Source organism: Zootoca vivipara, chromosome Z1, assembly GCF_965207765.1.
Source record: "Zootoca vivipara chromosome Z1, rZooViv2.hap1.1, whole genome shotgun sequence".
In the NCBI taxonomy this organism is placed as follows: Eukaryota; Metazoa; Chordata; class Lepidosauria; order Squamata; family Lacertidae; genus Zootoca; species Zootoca vivipara.
In genome coordinates this window covers 18,135,577-18,152,847 of record NC_142583.1, presented here as the reverse complement: position 1 = coordinate 18,152,847, position 17,271 = coordinate 18,135,577, and the positions used below count along the sequence as shown (strand labels likewise).

The 17,271-nt window shown below is 44.1% G+C and overlaps 1 protein-coding gene across 4 annotated transcripts in view; it reads left to right on the top strand.

Annotated features, from left to right (window-relative positions):
• LIMCH1 (LIM and calponin homology domains 1) overlaps positions 1 to 17,271 on the top strand; it is a 193,827-nt gene that overhangs the window by 150,744 nt on the left and 25,812 nt on the right. For 3 of the 4 annotated variants that reach the window (XM_088658871.1, XM_088658859.1, XM_088658866.1), the window contains 7 exons: positions 748 to 1,095; positions 6,021 to 6,299; positions 7,363 to 7,674; positions 9,235 to 9,498; positions 10,413 to 10,448; positions 15,742 to 15,871; positions 16,538 to 16,695. In XM_088658871.1, the coding sequence (XP_088514997.1) occupies positions 748 to 1,095; positions 6,021 to 6,299; positions 7,363 to 7,674; positions 9,235 to 9,498; positions 10,413 to 10,448; positions 15,742 to 15,871; positions 16,538 to 16,695 (1,527 nt within the window). The remainder of the gene's footprint in view (positions 1 to 747; positions 1,096 to 6,020; positions 6,300 to 7,362; positions 7,675 to 9,234; positions 9,499 to 10,412; positions 10,449 to 15,741; positions 15,872 to 16,537; positions 16,696 to 17,271) is intronic. The other variant, XM_088658862.1, reaches the window with a different exon arrangement.

Sequence of the window (17,271 nt, the reverse complement as noted above, 5' to 3'; positions counted from 1 at the left end):
GGGGAGTGTTGTCTGTCCATCCCCCAACATAGCTAAGAATAGCACCATGGGCCATCTTAGGGGCTCCATGCACAAGTCTCCTGATCACATCTGTACAGGAATAACCCTTATCATAATCTTTAAGAGTCTAGGCTTGAAATGAAACACTTTTCTTTCCCTTGGTGTTTGTCAAGTTTCCACTCACAGGGCTTCCCTCTTTTCTTGGCACTCCCATGCAGGAAGCAGCTGTGGCAACAGGCCTTGCTAGCTCTGCTCGGGGTTACATGGGAATATGTCTGAATCAATCAGGTCTAGACGATAGCTCTCTATCTTGTTTAGTGGAAGGGCTGTGGGCACAATCTGGCGAAAAGTTTACAAAGCAAGAAAAAACTGCCGTCATAGCTATTTGCGAATGTACTGCTCAGATTTCCAAGAGACATTATGCCATCACTTGGAACCAAGCCACTTTTGTCCTTTGATAAGTTCCTATAATTTTCTGAATACAGTTTGGAATGCTGTTTACATTTTTAAATGTTGTTTTCACTCTTAGTCAGAATCATTTTTCTCCATGTTGCTCAAACACTTCCTTGGTTTGATAATAAGGGGTGCGTTCCAGGGTCTCCTCTCGCACCACCCCAATTTCTTGCATGGGGTGACTTTCTTCCTCCTCGTTAAATGTTTGGTTTGTTGGTTTTCCCTCAGTCTTGTAGCTGCCTTTTTATATGCCTTTTTATTTTTTTTATTTTTTGCTTACATCTTTGCCATTAGCGATGAGGAGCTCACCAACACCCAAGGTTCATTTCTGACCTCTGAAACGGCAGTGGAAGCTGCTGGTCGGAACTGTTTTGCAAGCCACAAAGGGAGAACGTCCAAGAAGGCCGGCATCCCCAAGCAGAGGTTTGTGCACTTTGGGCCAGTGACAGAAATTGACCTTCATGCTTGGGAGAAGCTTTCAATTGCTAGGGCTGCGCCTAAAGATGACATGGAAGAGGCAGCCAATAGGGAAAGAGCTGGGGCTCTTGGGACCTCAGCTGAAACCTCATCCTTGCTCTCTGTGAGCCATGTCAACTCTCTTGGTCATCCTGACGATGTCCACAGGCTGCATGCTAATCCCAGGTATTTAGTTTGTATCTCTGCAAAAGGCACAATAGCTAGGATTGGGGCTGGGCGATATCTGGTTTTCAACATCGCGCCACATCACCAGCTAAACATTGCAATATGCCGATATATCACCATGTCTGAAATAAGGAGGAAGCTATGTAGAACCATTGGCTGGCTTCATTGTTTTCCCCTGCATTGCGATTTTTTCGTTGCGCGCGCACACACACATCATGATTCAAAATATATTGCCGGGTCAAAAACTATGAAACTAGTATCATGATATAGACTTCAAACCGGTTCGGGATGATATATCAATATATCGCCCAGCCCTTGCTAGGATAGGATTTAGAGAGAGTGCACTCATGTACGTAAGTACGAACCTACAAGTTCTATACAGGTGAAACTCGGAAAATTAGAATATCGTTGAAAAGTGCATTTATTTCAGTAATGCAACTTAAAAGGTGAAACCAATATATGAGATAGATGCGTGAAATGCATAGCAAGATATGTCAAGCCTTTATTTGTTGTAATTGTAATTATTTGTCGTTGGGCGGGTCAATTATAAATTGAATGTAACTAATGAAATGTAATAGCGATGTTTATTTTTGTATTATTGTAACTATTTGTTTTATTACTGTGGAATTTCCAAAAGAAAGCATTTGTGAATAATAATAATAATAATAATAATAATAATAATAATAATAATAATAATAATAAGTTGCATTACTGAAATAAATGCACCTTTCGACGATATTCTAATTTTCCGAGTTTCACCTGTATGTACAACTGACCTGCCCTCTGCAAGAATCTCTCTGAGATAATTCCTCCTGTTTGACAACCAGATGCAAGAGGAGTTTGATGGGAAATTTGTTAGCTTCTAACAACTAACTAGTTCTGTTTTTGTGACAGGTGTGTGCATGCATGCAGCAATCTCCCCCCCCCCATTTCCCATCAAACTTCTCAGCATCTGTTATCCCATGGGTGGTATTCAATGCTAGTTCTCTTTGGATTAAACCCATTGAAATTATTAGACGTGACTAACTTAGGCTCATTAATTTCAGTGGGTTAACTCTGCCTAGGACTTACTTGAATACAACCTCGTACTACCATCTGGAGACCGATTAAGAGAGAGGCTCAATGCATTGGAGTGGCAATGGGAAGCACATGGTGAAGAGGAAATTATTTGCCGGTGGGTGGGGAGAGAACTGGATGTGCTGTACAGACCTTCATCCATCTACATGGTCGTAGCTAAGAGCTGCTTATTTGCATACATGTCTGTAGAGCTTTGGTATGTCCATTAAGTTGCTTGCTCCTTGCAACGTGCTTTTGGAAGTAAGGGCAGAGCTATGTGTTAAGAAGCGAATACAGAGTCCCCCCACCCCACACATTCAAAGCACATTTCAAGCGCATGATACTCTCTGACAAATCCTAGGAACTGTAGTTTAGCACTCACAAAGCTACAGTTCCCAGCACCTTTAACCAACTGCATTGCATGCCCAGGATTCCTCGGGGGGAGTCCGTGAGCTTTGAATGTATGGTTTGGATGCGACCTTTTGCCGGAGGATGCTAATTGCTACAGGAGAATCTACAGGTAAAGGTGCTTCAGTTCCTCCCGTACCTGCAGGTTTTTCCATATAAATGTGGCATGTGTGTTAAACTACCTCCCCCCCCCCAAGAGATGAAGATACCTGACTGTGGAGAATAAATGTTTTGGAGGGGGGGGTGAAGGCTAACAGACGCAGGAGAGAACTGATTGATGTAGAGCAGGTTAAGAAGAGCCTGCCAGTTCACCTCTGCTTTTCCTAACCCTGTATTAATCTTAAATGGCAGACATGTTTGGGAAGCAGGCATGGTGGTTCCCCATGTGGTTCTACTCTAAGTCTCTCAGAATCCAGTTCTACTTATTTCCTAATACAGTAGAACCTTGGTTTTCGAGCATCTCAGAAGCTGAACGTTTCGGTTTCCGGACGCCGAAAACCCGGAAGTAATTGCTTCTGTTTTCAAACGCTCCTTGGAAGTAGAATGGCTCCCGCTGAGGTTTTCTCCACTTTTCTCCATTGAAATTGCATTGAAATCCCTTGGAACGGATTTCGTTCGAAAACCTAGGTTCCGCTGTAAATAAATATATCTTATTGTTACGAAGCGTTGCCCTGAAGTGGTTATTACTTATATGGACTTCCAGCCTGCTCTGTCCCGTTAACTCAGGATGGGTTATTCAGTGTATGCCTGATTGAGGGATCCTCTGCACTCATCTGGCATGCTAGATCCCCACAAGTCATATGTGGGGAAACCCAGGCAGATGGGTGGGGTATAAATAATAAATTATTATTATATGGTTCATGCACCCAGTGCGTACTGATCTCCCACCTCTGCTGTGGACCAAGCAATGCATGTGCATGCAAGTGGTGAGAGCCAGCGTGGTGTAGTGGTTAAGAGCGGTGGACTCATAATCTGGTGAACCGGGTTCGCGTCCCCGCTCCTCCACATGCAGCTCCTGGGTGACCATGGGCTGGTCACACTTCTCTGAAGCCTCTCAGCGCCACGCACCTCACAGAGTGTTGTGGGGGAGGAAGGGAAAGGAGAATGTTACCCGCTTTGAGACTCCTTAGGGTAGTGATAAAGCGGGATATCAAATCCAAACTCCTCCTCCTAATGAAACCCCACTGCGCCCCTTCCCCATTTCTCGGATACTACTTCCTGATTCTAATGAAGCGCTTAGTGTTGGCCTCTGCTGTGTGATTCTGCCCTAAGCTGCATTGTGCAAAGAAGAATGGCATGGCAAGCCAAAGAGGATCTCCTGGAGGATACTGGTGGTAGTGCATTCTCTTCAGTAGGGGTCAGCCACAGGTTGACTTAGGCCAGGCATCCCCAAAGTGCGGCCCTCCAGATGTTTTGGCCTACAACTCCCATGATCCCTAGCTAACAGGACCATTGGTCGGGGAAGATGGGAATTGTAGCCCAAAACACCTGGAGGGCCGAACTTTGGGGATGCCTGACTTAGGCCCTCTCCAGACATCTTATTGAATTGTTCATTCATGACAATTTGTGCACATGGTGTTATCAGGGCAAGTTATATGTGATCCCGCTTTCATTACTGCCAACTTTTTGGAGTAGATATAACCTTGCTTCCGGCAAGTGCATGCCCTGAAATCTTGTAAGTTTCCATACCCAAAATGTTGTGGTTTTTGGAGTGGAATAAGGGTGGTGTTCCACTTTTGCTGCACTCTAGGACCACACGCAACAAAAATGTGGTGACACTGGGAAAGCATTGCAGGAAAACTTAATAAACGATGTGTGCTTCCCCCTCAGCTTTTGGCAAGGGCAGGTATTCAAACATCCCCAGAAAAAGATAGACATTGTGGATGTTCTCTGAATGTGCCGGACACTGTAGGACATATTCGTTTCTACTGTCCATTGTACAACCAGCTATGCAAACATGTGCTATATCCCCTTTTTCGGGTAGTTTAACATCATGGCACAATGAAAATATCAGATTCTATCTGCCTGACATTAACAGTATCTCTTAGAGTGGTGAACAGTATCTCTTAGAGTGGTGAATGCCACTATTTAGCAGGAAGAGAAATTCCTCGTCATATTTTGTATATATTTTAAAATTTTATATAGGTTTTATGGTGGCCTATACTTGCAATGAGGGACCCAGGTGGCGCTGTGGTTAAACCACTGAGCCTAGGGCTTGCTGATCAGAAGGTCGGCGGTTCGAATCCCTGTGACGGGGTGAGCTCCCATTGCTTGGTCCCAGCTCCTGCCAACCTAGCAGTTCGAAAGCATGTCAAAATGCAAGTAGATAAATAGGAACCGCTACAGCGGGAAGGTAAACGGTGTTTCCATGTGCTGCTCTGGTTTGCCAGAAGCGGCTTAGTCATGCTGGCCACATGACCTGGAAGCTATACGCCGGCTCCCTCGGCCAATAATGCGAGATGAGCGTGCAACCCCAGAGTCGGTCACGACTGGACCTAATGGTCAGGGGTCCCTTTACCTTTACCTATACTTGCAATGGGGACGCGGGTGGCGCTGTGGGCTAAACCACAGAGCCTAGGGCTTGCCGATCAGAATGTCGGCGGTTCGAACCCCCGCGACAGGGTGAGCTCCCATTGCTCGGTCCCAGCTCCTGCCAACCTAACAGTTCGAAAGCACCTCAACGTGCAAGTAGATAAATAGGTATCGCTCCGGCGGGAAGGTAAATGGTGTTTCTGTGCACTGCTCTGGTTTCGCCAGAAGTGTCTTAGTCATGCTGGCCACATGACCCGGAAAAACTGTCTGCAGACAAATGTCGGTTCCCTCAGCAAGTAATGCGAGATGAGGACCACAACCCCAGAGTCGTTTGCGACTGGACTTAACGGTCCTTTAGCTTTTTTATAATTGCAATGCCTGATAAAGGTTTGGCAGAGTAAGTGGGGATACTATAAATCTACCACTAATGCACTATTATTGTGTCAATGACCTTGCACAGAATTCACCTGCCCCCAAAATACCAGTCTGGAGGGGTCCTTACTGATCAAGGCTTCTCAAACTTTTGGTATACCATCTGAAGCGGTAGCCTTAGCTTTTGCTTTGTTTCTGGCAACGCATTACAGAGTTTATTTCTTTGGGGCATCTAGTAAAAGTTTTGTTTTTTCCTCCCTCTGTTATATATTTATGTGTGCATGTTAAAAATGGATTGTACTTTTGTTTCAGTGGTGCATTTCTGTCCCCGCCCCCCATTTTCTGCGAAGCCAATAACTTTCACTTATTTTGGCTTTCTTTTATCTAATCAGCCCATTGTCGTTGCAAGAATTCCTTGCTTGATACTACTAGAAAGAAACTCAGAAGTTCGTTTTTAAAGATAAGATGAAAAGGGGAAGGTCTCTTCTCAGCGCTTCCATGTGGTTCTCATTACCTTTCTCCCTTTCTCTCTCCTAATCTCCGTCTTGTACTGTCAGTGAAATTATGGATGCATGTAATTCATCTCTCTCGGATGCTTGTGCTGATTCTCAGAAGCAAACGGCAAGCAGTTTGAGCGAGTGGCACGAGAGCAGCGAGGAAGAGATGGATGGCAGCTTCCCAGATATTGAGAGGGATGACATGCTGGCTAGAAGATTTGGAACTTTTCAGAAATCTACTAGCCCCGTTCGCCCATCTTGTCCTCCCATTTCAGTAGTCAGTTATCATCCCTTGAAACAGCAAGGAAAAGAACGGAAGGCTCTGCAGAAAGCAGAAAGGTCAGAGATGGGAAACCGGTTGTTATTAGCTACTTATGCCTGTCTTGCATGAAATGCTAATTGTGCATTATATTATTCTGCTTCTTGACAAGAAAGAGAGAAAAAAGGACACGTTCTAATTAATACCTGTCAACAAAAACCAGCTAGTTGCTGTCTTTTAACACAAGAAGAAAATAAGCATGATTAGTTTAAAGAGAGACGTGAGGGAAGAAAGGTTTACAATGCTGTTTTGATTTTAGTCATTTTGGGATATTACGGAAAGCTTCGTGGATATAATCATAAGCACAATATAATAAAGGAATAGGCTGCCTGACTGTTGTGAATTCTTCATTGGTGACATTTAAAAACCAATGTAAAAAAACAACAATCCAGTTATTGAAGACTTCCTAGAGGATTTCTGCAGTTTTTGTCCAGCTGTGTGACTATTGCTATTCTTATCATTATTGTTAGTATTGTTAGGCTGCTACTTTTGTATGTGAGTTTTTATTTTTTTAAAAAATTTCTAGATTTAGTTTTGGTTCTATGGGCAGCATTCAACCACTGTGTCCTGTAAACGCCATGTTTTCCGCTTGCAGAACAGGACTCTTCCCCCCTCAATCTTCTTCCGGGGAGTTGGGAAAACTCTTAGAACAGATTGAGGTGGTACATGAGGGAGAAGGGGAGAATGTTCTGTTGCACATGGAGATATCCTTGCATAGGTGGAATGAGAGACTTATTGTGATATGCTGCATTCCACCCTTTATAATTTTTATGTGGAGGTAGGTGTGTGTGTGTGTGAATGAATGAATGAATGAATGAGTGAATTATTTCCATAATCCAACATCAGGGTATATTACCTGCATTTCTTTCCATCACTTATTTGGGGTTTCCTGGAAGGGGTTCCTAGACAGACTCTCATCCAGGCACACTGTCCAAGTGGAGACGAGCTTAGCTTTAGCCTTGTCACAGTCCCCTCAAAGGCTATTTCCCAGCAGAGTGTTGCGTGCAATTAATGCGCTGGCAAGCTTTCCTCCCTGGTCATCTGTTGTCTCCTGAATAACAGTGCCCACGATTGCCTTAGCAGAAGTTCCCCGCTGACTTGTGCGACACAACATTGTTTGGGAACACCTCCCCCTGTATCCCTAAGCTCTGTTGCCACATGCGAAGATGGCTTGGAGAAGTCTAAAGACCAAGATGAGCACAGAACTAATGCAGCAGGAGGCAAAGCAGGATTCAGGAATCCAGGAAAAGATGACATGATTGTGAGAAGAACCAGAGATTTTCCGAAGCAGACTGGACCAAGTGTTAGTCAGTTCCTCCCAGTTCCTTTCTCGAAACAGCAGGATGGTGGGGAAGCAACTGAGGATCTTGTAAAGACTGAGCAGAAAGTCAAGAGGTCAGAAAGCTATTCTGCAGTCTTCTTTTAAATTCGGTCTCTAATTTTCATATGGGGAAAGGTCCTGCTTTTTCAGTTCTGCAGCTATATGTCTCCTTTTTATGCACCGAGTTTGTCGGTAGTCTTTCACTTGGCTGCCAAGTAAGAATTTCTAAATGACATTAGGCAGGGAAGGTTAACTAAAGTCGGCTCTTTTTTCCTTTAGACTGTGAATGACTTGAGGCCAGAGATTAGGCCTTCCAAATGTCATTGGACTACAATTCCCCTCATCCCTGATGTTGGCTGAGGATGATGGGAGTTGACACAGCAGCCCAAACCCCTCATTGTTTTCATGTAGACGTTAAACAGCACGGGGGACCCTGCAAGCCATTGGTTCCCCAGCACCAAATTCTGGGCATGGTCATTTAAGGACAGGGACTACTGCAGGATGGAAAGTTGACTCATTTAAACGTTCATCTGTAAATTTCTTTAAATAAAACACATGCATGAATACAGAAACAGTGAGAGGATCAAACTCAGGCCCTCATGAGCCAGCTTTCCTGGCTTCAATTAAAGCTCAGGGAGAGGTGACATGAGGTATATCTCCTCTCATACGGCTTTTTTAGATTCAGAAGTGTAGGCAGCCAGGGAGGCTGCAGAAAACGGGAGAATGTTTAATGGAAAACACACACACACACACCTAGTATCTATGACCCAGCAAAATTTTAAAGAAGTTATCGAGTGCCCTGAGAATGGGAAAAGGAAACAGAAACCTCTTTCGCAGGGGATAAAAACATTTGTGAGACGTTTTTGAGGGGGGCACCACACTCATGCCAAGTAAATTTGGTCAAAACTTCCAGATAATGGGGGGGGGCAAGGTGTGAGGAAAAAGATTTCTGAGTGAGCCTTGAGTCTTTATAGACTCTGAAATACAAGTGTGTCGGGTAGCTTAGGCTGTTGCCTGTTGACAAATGAGCAGTGTGTAGCATTCCCCATTTTGTCGTTACAACAACCCCCAATGTTAAATGAAGAGCTTCTTGTTCAGACGCATTGCGGAGGCTGAGATTTCCTGAGCTTTAGCCCAGTACTGGGGTCACCCAGTAACCTTTACAGCCAAGCGAAAATTTGAACCCAGACTCAGGGTTCAAAACCCCTGGTCCCTTTTGCTTCCATCTTTGGGTATCACAGAACTGCATTGGCTATTTTTCCTGCAGTGTTCTGAAGGGCCTATAGTTCCCGCATGTCTGTGGTGTGGGAGAAGCTACAGGGGGAGGCACCCCCCCCCAGAGTCTGAGGAAGATGGGAGACCTACCTCCTGAGCCTGAGGCAGTGTGAAATGGGGTGCTGAGAGTTCCCCTCGTAAGTGACGTGACCTGTGATTCATCCAAATCAGAGTCCTCCTTGGCGTGGCACTTGAAGGGAACACCATATTGTGCCACATATCGTATTCGCCTTTGCCCTAGCCATGCATGGTTTGTGTCATAATCTCATCTGTTAGTTTCTATGTCAGTTAAGAGGAGTGCATGTTGGGTACATATGGGGTGTCTCGCTACAAGCTAAATCGGAAATTAACGTTTTTAGCATTGCCGTGACGGACTCGGCAGTCCCCGAAAAGCATCCAGAGCTTTGTGCAGAAAGCCCTCAAAGGCTTTCGGCGCAACCTGAGCACAGACTGGAAGATGGGAAATACACAGTCCCTGGTGTGAGGCAAGATGGCGCCTCTTCCACTGCTCATAAGGACTTGCTGGACTCCAAGCCACTCCAGCCAGGAGATTCTTCGGAGGTGCAGCTTAATGAAAGAAACAGCCGAGGATTTACATCTCTAATGGACGGACATGCACAAACGTGAGCTACCTTGTGGTCAAGAAATTGCACCCTAAAGCCATCCTGTAGTGTGCTGGTGTGCGCATGCTGGAAACAAGCCCGTTTTGCTTTTGCGTTGAATGTTTTAACTTTGGATTAACCATAATGTACTTCGGAAGTGTGCCTTTTTGAAACTAATAAAGTGCTTTCCAGTGGCGCGTTTTTTGGTTTATTTCCCGGAAATTCTAAGAAATCTCTTCAAAACGGGCTATAGGAATGAAGGGGAAGGTGCTGGTTTGGGAGAGCAGGGTAGATTCTTTGGAGAGCTTCCAATCCATGTAAATGGCTATTATTTTTTCTGGATATAAATATGACTGCGCCAAATGAAACTTAATCATTGCTAATGAGTTGCATGAACTTTCAGGATGGACATAGAAATGTATTCACTTGGAAGATCCAATGACATTTTCTGGGTCTCCCCCCCCCTTGCGGGATGCATCTCAGGGTCTACTTACTGTGCATATTGAAATGTCTTTTTAATGGATATTGATTATGCATGCTGCAACATGTAACTGCATGTGTGGCTCATCTCATAAAACAAGATTTTACTTTTTATATCTGCTTTATATGAGGAATCACTTCCCAGCCTTGGTTTCACAGTGCAGCTTCCTAACAGGGTGTTCCGAATTTTAAAAGCATTTTTTTAAAAAAGAATTGTTTGGTTATTTATTTATTTATTTATTAGTTGTTGTGTGAAGGATTAAAGTGTGATCTCACATGTGATGCTTTGAAAATGCAATGTTCATTCCACACTCTGGACTGATGGAGAAGACTGGCTTCAAATAAAAATCTCCTTCCTTGATGTGGTTTTCCTCTTCTACCCCCCCTTTCCTCTCAATGCAATTTCTATCTCCACCCCCCACAAAGCCTCTCTAATTTTATATTTGGTTTTATAGATTCGGCTCCAGAACTCCTGTGTCTGATGACGCAGAGTAAGTTGTTGTGTGCTCGGTGGGCTGCTTTAACAACTTAAACTGCATGCTTTCCGTATTTATTACTAATTTTAAATTCAGCTGATGCACCATTCTTACTCGTCATTGTTCCGATGCAGAGCTGTTCGAAATAATATGTGCTTTTAACATACGCACTGTGATGTGATGATATGTGCTCTGAAGTCATGCCTTTTCAGAAAGCTATAAAGCATGTGGATGTTGCTGCAAGAAATGACTTCTGCTAATCTGTGGCTTGATCCTTTTTTAAAAAAGAAAAAGAAAAAGAAAATCTGTGGGGTCTGCGATGACTAAAAGAACTGGAATTATAAATAAGGAAGGCTTGAATAAGCACAGGCTAGGTCTAGGAGTAGATTACTAAGTAGTAAGTTGGGGGGATGAGTTTATTACATCAGGTTGAGATTCAAAAGACAAAGCACAGTTAAATTACCTTGTAGGGTCTCTGGCGTAAGTTTTGCATTTCTTTCCCCAACATGAAAAGTAAAATAAAACTGAAAATCAGCCTTCTGTACTGCAGCTGCAACTCTCCCTTCCTGCAACTTGGCATACACAGAACCTCATCTCCTGATCTGCTTTCCCCCACCCTATGAGAGAAAAGAGGTGATGTCTCCATATTGTGCGTCCCCGAACCAGAGAAAAAACCAACTTTAGGAAGAGAGCAATTTTGAGCTGGAAGGAAAAGATTAAATAGCCTTTCCATGCCCTGTTCAAACTTGGAGCCCAATGGGTCTGTTTTGAGTTTGTTGTTCGTGTTTAGCAGTGGTTGCTTTTAAAGAAAGAAATCAGTCTTCCCCGCGGCATCTAGTTTGTTTTTGCACCCTAATATTCAGGCCCCGTCTTAAAACATGTTCTAATTGGCAAGGAATCCAGGCTTAAACGAGGAACCTCATAACATGTGTCTGGAACTTAGCCTAGTGAGCTACCTAGGACAATGGGTGCTCCGAACTTAGAGCCCTTTACAGCAGAGATGAGAGACTTGACTCATCAACCCCTGTGTTTGGCAAGCAATATTAAGCCTGCATGGATTGACCGATACCATACCCGCCAACATTTATCTGATGAAAATAGGGATGTCCTATTCTATTATTATTATTCCCTGCCCATCTGACTAGATTGTCCCAGCCAATTTGGGCAGCTTCCCTCTGGTACGCCAGCTGAGACCCTTCCTGCCCACAGACTGTCTCGCCAGAGTGGTGCATGCACTAGTTATCTCCCGCTTGGACTACTGCAATGTGCTCTACGTGGGGCTACCCTTGAAGGTGACCCAGAAACTGCAACTAATCCAGAGTGCGGCAGCTAGACTGGTGACTGGGAGTGGCCGCTGAGACCATATAACACCGGTCCTGAAAGACCTACATTCGCTCCCAGTACGTTTCCAAGTACAATTCAAAGTGACTTTTAAAGCCCTAAACGGCATTGGCCCAGTACAGTGGTACCTCTGGTTGCAAACTTAATTCGTTCTGGAGGTCCCTTCTTAACCTGAAACCATTCTTAAGCTGAGGTACCACTTTAGCTAATGGGACCTGCCGTGCCGCCGCTGCACGATTTCTGTTCTCATCCTGGGGCAAAGTTATTAACCTGAGGTACTACTTCCAGGTTAGCAGAGTCTGTAACCCAAAGTGTTTGTAACCCGAGGTACCATTGTATACCTGAAGGAGCATCTCCACCTCCATCGTTCAGCCTGGACACTGAGGTCCAGCTCCGAGGGCCTTCTGGCTGTTCGCTCACTGAGAAAAGTGAGGTTACCGGGAACCAGGCAGAGAGCCTTCTTGGTAGTGGCACCCTCCCTGTGGAACGCCCTCCCATTAGATGTCAAAGAAATAAACAACTATCTAAATTTTAGAATACATTTGTTTAGGGAAGTTTTTAATGTTTGATATTTTATTATGTTTTTAATATTCTGTTGGGCGCCGCCCAGAGAGGCTGGGGAAACCCAGCCTGATGGACAGGGTATAAATATATTATTATTATTATTATTATTATTATTATTATTATTATTACATAATAAAACATTAAGCATTAAAAAACTTCCCTATGCAGTTCTGCCTTCAGGTATCTTCTAAAGATTGTATAGTTACTTATCTCCTTGGCTCAGGGGTCACATAATTCCATACCCTCAAACATTTATCTGAAGAAAATAGGGATGTCCTAAGGAAAAGCGGGACATTCCGGGATCAAATGAGAAACCAGGAAAGGAGAGTCATGGGAAAATAGGGACACTTGGAGGGTCTGCAATACCACACCAGGTCAACAGAAGTGTACTTTCTGCTTGTTTCATCCTCAAACACTTATTCTGGCTCCAGTTTCATGTCACCGACTATGTCCTTAGAATGCCTAGTCTAGGATCAACTAACTCCAAGTCTGGATTTTTCTATGGATGTCTACAACTCTGGCCTGACTCTGAATTTCAGTTACCCTTTGGCACCCAACTTTCTGGCCCCCCTAAACATAACTTACCATGCCATATAATAAAGTTAATTGGTTTTCCATCCCGTCACTTAAAGATTTATCCCAGAAGGAAACTAATGTAGACCTTGGTTCGTTAAAATAAAATTCTGCTACCCTTTAATAACATGACTGCTTGCGTATAATTTATGAAGTCTTGAGGATAGTATCAAACCCTTGAATAAAAAATAGGTGTTTCATTGTTTTCCTGTAATATTACATCATTTTAAAGGGCAAGTACTTAGGAGCAAAGAAATGGAAAGCAAGAATAAAAATATTGACTGTATTCCCACAAGAGATGGTTATTTTAATGTACTGGGGAATCCGTTTTTAATAACAAAACAAAACAAAAAAGCAACCTGCCCTGAACCTTAGATTTCTGTTGCAAATGTACATTAAAAGCCAATTCTAGGAGAAGAAATGAGGCTCTGTAGCATTCTGAGGCATCATTAGATAGAATCATGGAATCATAGAATCATAGAGTTGGAGGAGACCACAAGGGCCATCCAGTCCAACCCCTGCCAAGCAGGAAACACCATCAAAGCATTCCTGACAGAGTAGAATGTGTCCTTTTACTTAAAATGCATCTCTGGGATCAGAGAATAACAGCTTAGTTAAGACTAACAAGGTAAAATTTGAAACAGGGACTTCCTGTGTCACATCTCAACCATATACTAGGCCATACAATTCACATACAGTGGAACCTCGGTTTATGAACACCTCGGTTTATGAATTTTCGGTTTATGAACGCCGCGGACCCATCTGGAACGGATTAATTCACTTTCCATTGCTTTCAATGGGAAAGTTCGCTTTGGTTTATGAATGCTTCAGTTTATGAACAGACTTCCGGAACCAATTACACCCATGCTTTGGGTTAAGTACGCTTCAGGTTGAGTACTCCGCAGACCCGTCTGGAACGGATTAATCCACTTTCCATTGCTTTCAATGGGAACGTTCGCTTCAGTTTATGAACGCTTCAGTTTATGAACAGACTTCCGGAACCAATTACACCCATGCTTCAGTTTATGAACGCTTCAGTTTAAGTACCCCACGGACCGTCTGGAACAGATTAATCCACTTTCCATTACTTTCAATGGGAAAGTTCGCTTCAGTTTATGAACGCTTCAGTTTATGAACAGACTTCCGGAACCAATTGTGTTCATAAACCGACGTACCACTGTACTTTCAAATAGAAAATGGGCTATACAGGCCTGCTGTGTGAAGGATTATAACAGAATGGTAGATGGCAGAAGACGTCTACACTTGGCTCCTGCTTTGATATTACACCATTGTGGCCTGGTAGTTTAGTAAGGCTGCTAAGAATTCGATGTTGGAGATTCCTAATCTCTTCATGTATAGGTGTGTTCATACAGAAACACAAAGGTGGCTGATTTGCTTATTTTAAGTTATACATTTAACTGCACTTCCATCCAAAGGCAACCAGAAATATGGTGCATATTCTGTAACTAGCTGAAAATTAACCAGCTCCGTATACTGTCCTTGTCTCATTTGATGCGCTTGTGGCGTTTTATCTGACCCAGCATTTCTTAACAACCAGCCTCTAACTTCATCTTGCAAAGGAGACTGTGATGGGCCGTGATTGCTGCTTGTGTAATGATGTGTTAATAAGTGGTACTTTGGTGGGTTGTGTGGTACTTTCATATGGTACTTTCATAGCTAAAGTTTAGATAAGCGGTTTTCAAACTTTCTAGTGTGGGGGGAACACTTTCCATGCCTTGCCAGGGAGCCCTTGTGCTTCGCAGTGGATTCTGGGACCTATCTGAAGGCACACACTCAGTTCATGTGGGGCTCAAATATGGCCTATCAAGTCCCCACCAGTTGTGTTCAGTGATCACACTGCTAACCTTTATGTTTGTGTACAAGGCGAGGTAAGCCTTGGGCTCGCTGCTCGTTCCTTTCTCATCAGTTCTTTAGATGCAATTGCCAGGAAAAGTGCAGAAGGTTTCGCTAAACCACAACACGCCATGTTGTGCAAACTGTGGCTAATGTTAATGATCTGTTTACAACCGCCATGGTTTCAAGTTGGCTCCCCCCCCTCCCCAAGAAACCATGGTTGGTATTAACCGCAGTTTGGACGACACGCTGTGGTTAAGCAAAAACAGAAGTGGAAGCTTCTGAACTCCTTGCGGCTGCATCAGGGGAGAAGACAGGAATGGAGAGCAGGCTTGCCTAGACTCACTCGCATCATGACATCTGAACACAACCACTGTATAACACCCCATGTGCCTAAACCACATCCAGCCCTCCCCTCTGTGCATCGCGAAACAAGATCATCGGAGGTGGGTGAGGGGAATTTTTCCATCATTACTGAAATTCTCACCGGGGAACCCTGCTGAGCTCCCTAGTGTTTGCCTGAATGCAGTTTTAAAAACCACTGGTGCTGATTCACTCCAAAACCTTTCCAGTCTGTGCTATTAACGCCAAAAGAGTGATTGTATTTCCTTATGAAACAAGGGACAGTTGAGAAATTATGCAAGTACAGGGCTGTGCTCAATTCACATTAGATGCCAAGCAAAAGGGCAGCCTTGGGCAGTCCTCCAGCTCTTCCTTTTGTTACTGGAACGCACCGCAACCAGGCAATTTGCACGCACGTTAGTATAGCCTTGTGCATACTAAAGGGGGAAAAGCACATGGCTTCTGATGAAGTGGATGCACATGCAAAGCCACCTCAAGCTTTGCCACTTCAGAGCTTTTCTGTAGAACGCGATGCATTTACGTTTGCTCCTGCGCCCTCCTGTGGCAGAAACGCACAAAGTCTATCCACGGCAAATAGCCTCCTTCCTCCTCCTTTCCTTGCTTTTCTTTTCAGGAGCGTGAGCATGTTTGACATGAGGTGCGCAGATGAGGCTGCCGTGATGCAACCTCATAGCCAAGCTCGCCACGAGAAGCTGCAGACTATTCACCACCAGCTCAAAGAGGAAGAGGACCGGTGGCAGGATGTGAGTATGAGAGAACCGAAGACTCTTTTGCAGGGGGAAGGAAACCCGCGAGAAATTGGGAGCGCAGATTTCACGGCAGCGTTGCTTTGGATCTCACCTTTGCCACAAATTCACTTGGTGGCCTTCCGTAAGCCACACTTTCAGTTGCAGTTTAAAGGAGATGATGCTATTGAGTTACCTTACAGGTTAGTCTAATCTAGGGTTTCCCTAACTTGGGTCTGCAGCTGTTTTTGGACTACAACTCCCATCCTCCCTAGCTAGCTGGACCAGGGGTCAAGGATGATGGGAATTGTAGTCTGAAAACACCCGGAGACGCAAGCTTGGGAAACACTGGTCTAAACAAAGAGAGGAAATGGCTGTGCTATAACAGACCCCCATTTGTGGGTCTCAGCCTACTGGTGGAAGACAAGTAACCAATCTACCTATCTGAAGGCAGCCTTGTATAGGGAAGTTTTTAATGTTTGATGTCTTACTCTGCTTTGGTTTGTTGGAAGCCGCCCAGAGTGACTGGGGCAACCCAGTCAGATGGGTAGCGTATACGGTAAATAAATTATTATTATTATTATTATTATTATTATTATTATTATTATTATACCTCACAGGGTTGATTTTCAACATCATGTCTAATCATCACATTTCTGTCCCCTGCCCTTCTTCCTCCTGCAGGATTTAGCCAGGTGGAAAAGTCGCCGGAGAAGTGCTTCTCAGGACTTATTTAAAAAAGAAGCCGAGAGAAAGAAGATGGAGAGACTGCTGACTGGCACTGAGGAGGCCACTGAGCGGAGGAAAAGCATAAAGACCTACAGAGAAATTGTGGAAGAGAAGTAGGTTCATTTAATGAAAGCACAGTTTGAGGACTCTTGGAGTGCAACTAGATGTGTAGGCCAACTCTGTGGGTGTCGAATAAGCGCTGGCTATGTTCAAAGCATGAGGGTCTGTTCTTTTGCAAAGAAGAACAGGGAGCAAAATCTAACCTCCATCTCACCTCACTAGGCTCCAATATTTTAAAGTAGTTTTCTAGTTCTGGTGCCAGAAGTGAGCTGGCTAGGAGAAAATTTCTTAAAGCTGTGGAGCTCAGTGAAGTAAGGTGGAGGTTGTGCGGGGTATGGACTTACTGTGATCTCTGTGCATAGGGTGAATAATAAGAGAATAGGCTGGATGCCTGGATTCAAAATGTGGGGCTAAACATACTCTACAGCAAGAGGGGGTCTAGTAGAAGAGTTTAACTCAGAAGTCAAGCAATACAGTGAAGTGTTAGGAATATAGGCTGCTTAATCTTTTGCCTATCCCATTTAGTCCACTTGCAAAGCGCCCCCCTCTTTCTACCCATCCTGCAATAAACAGACCACACCGTTAAGTAAGTTTAAAATACTTTACTTACAAAACATTCCAAATGACAG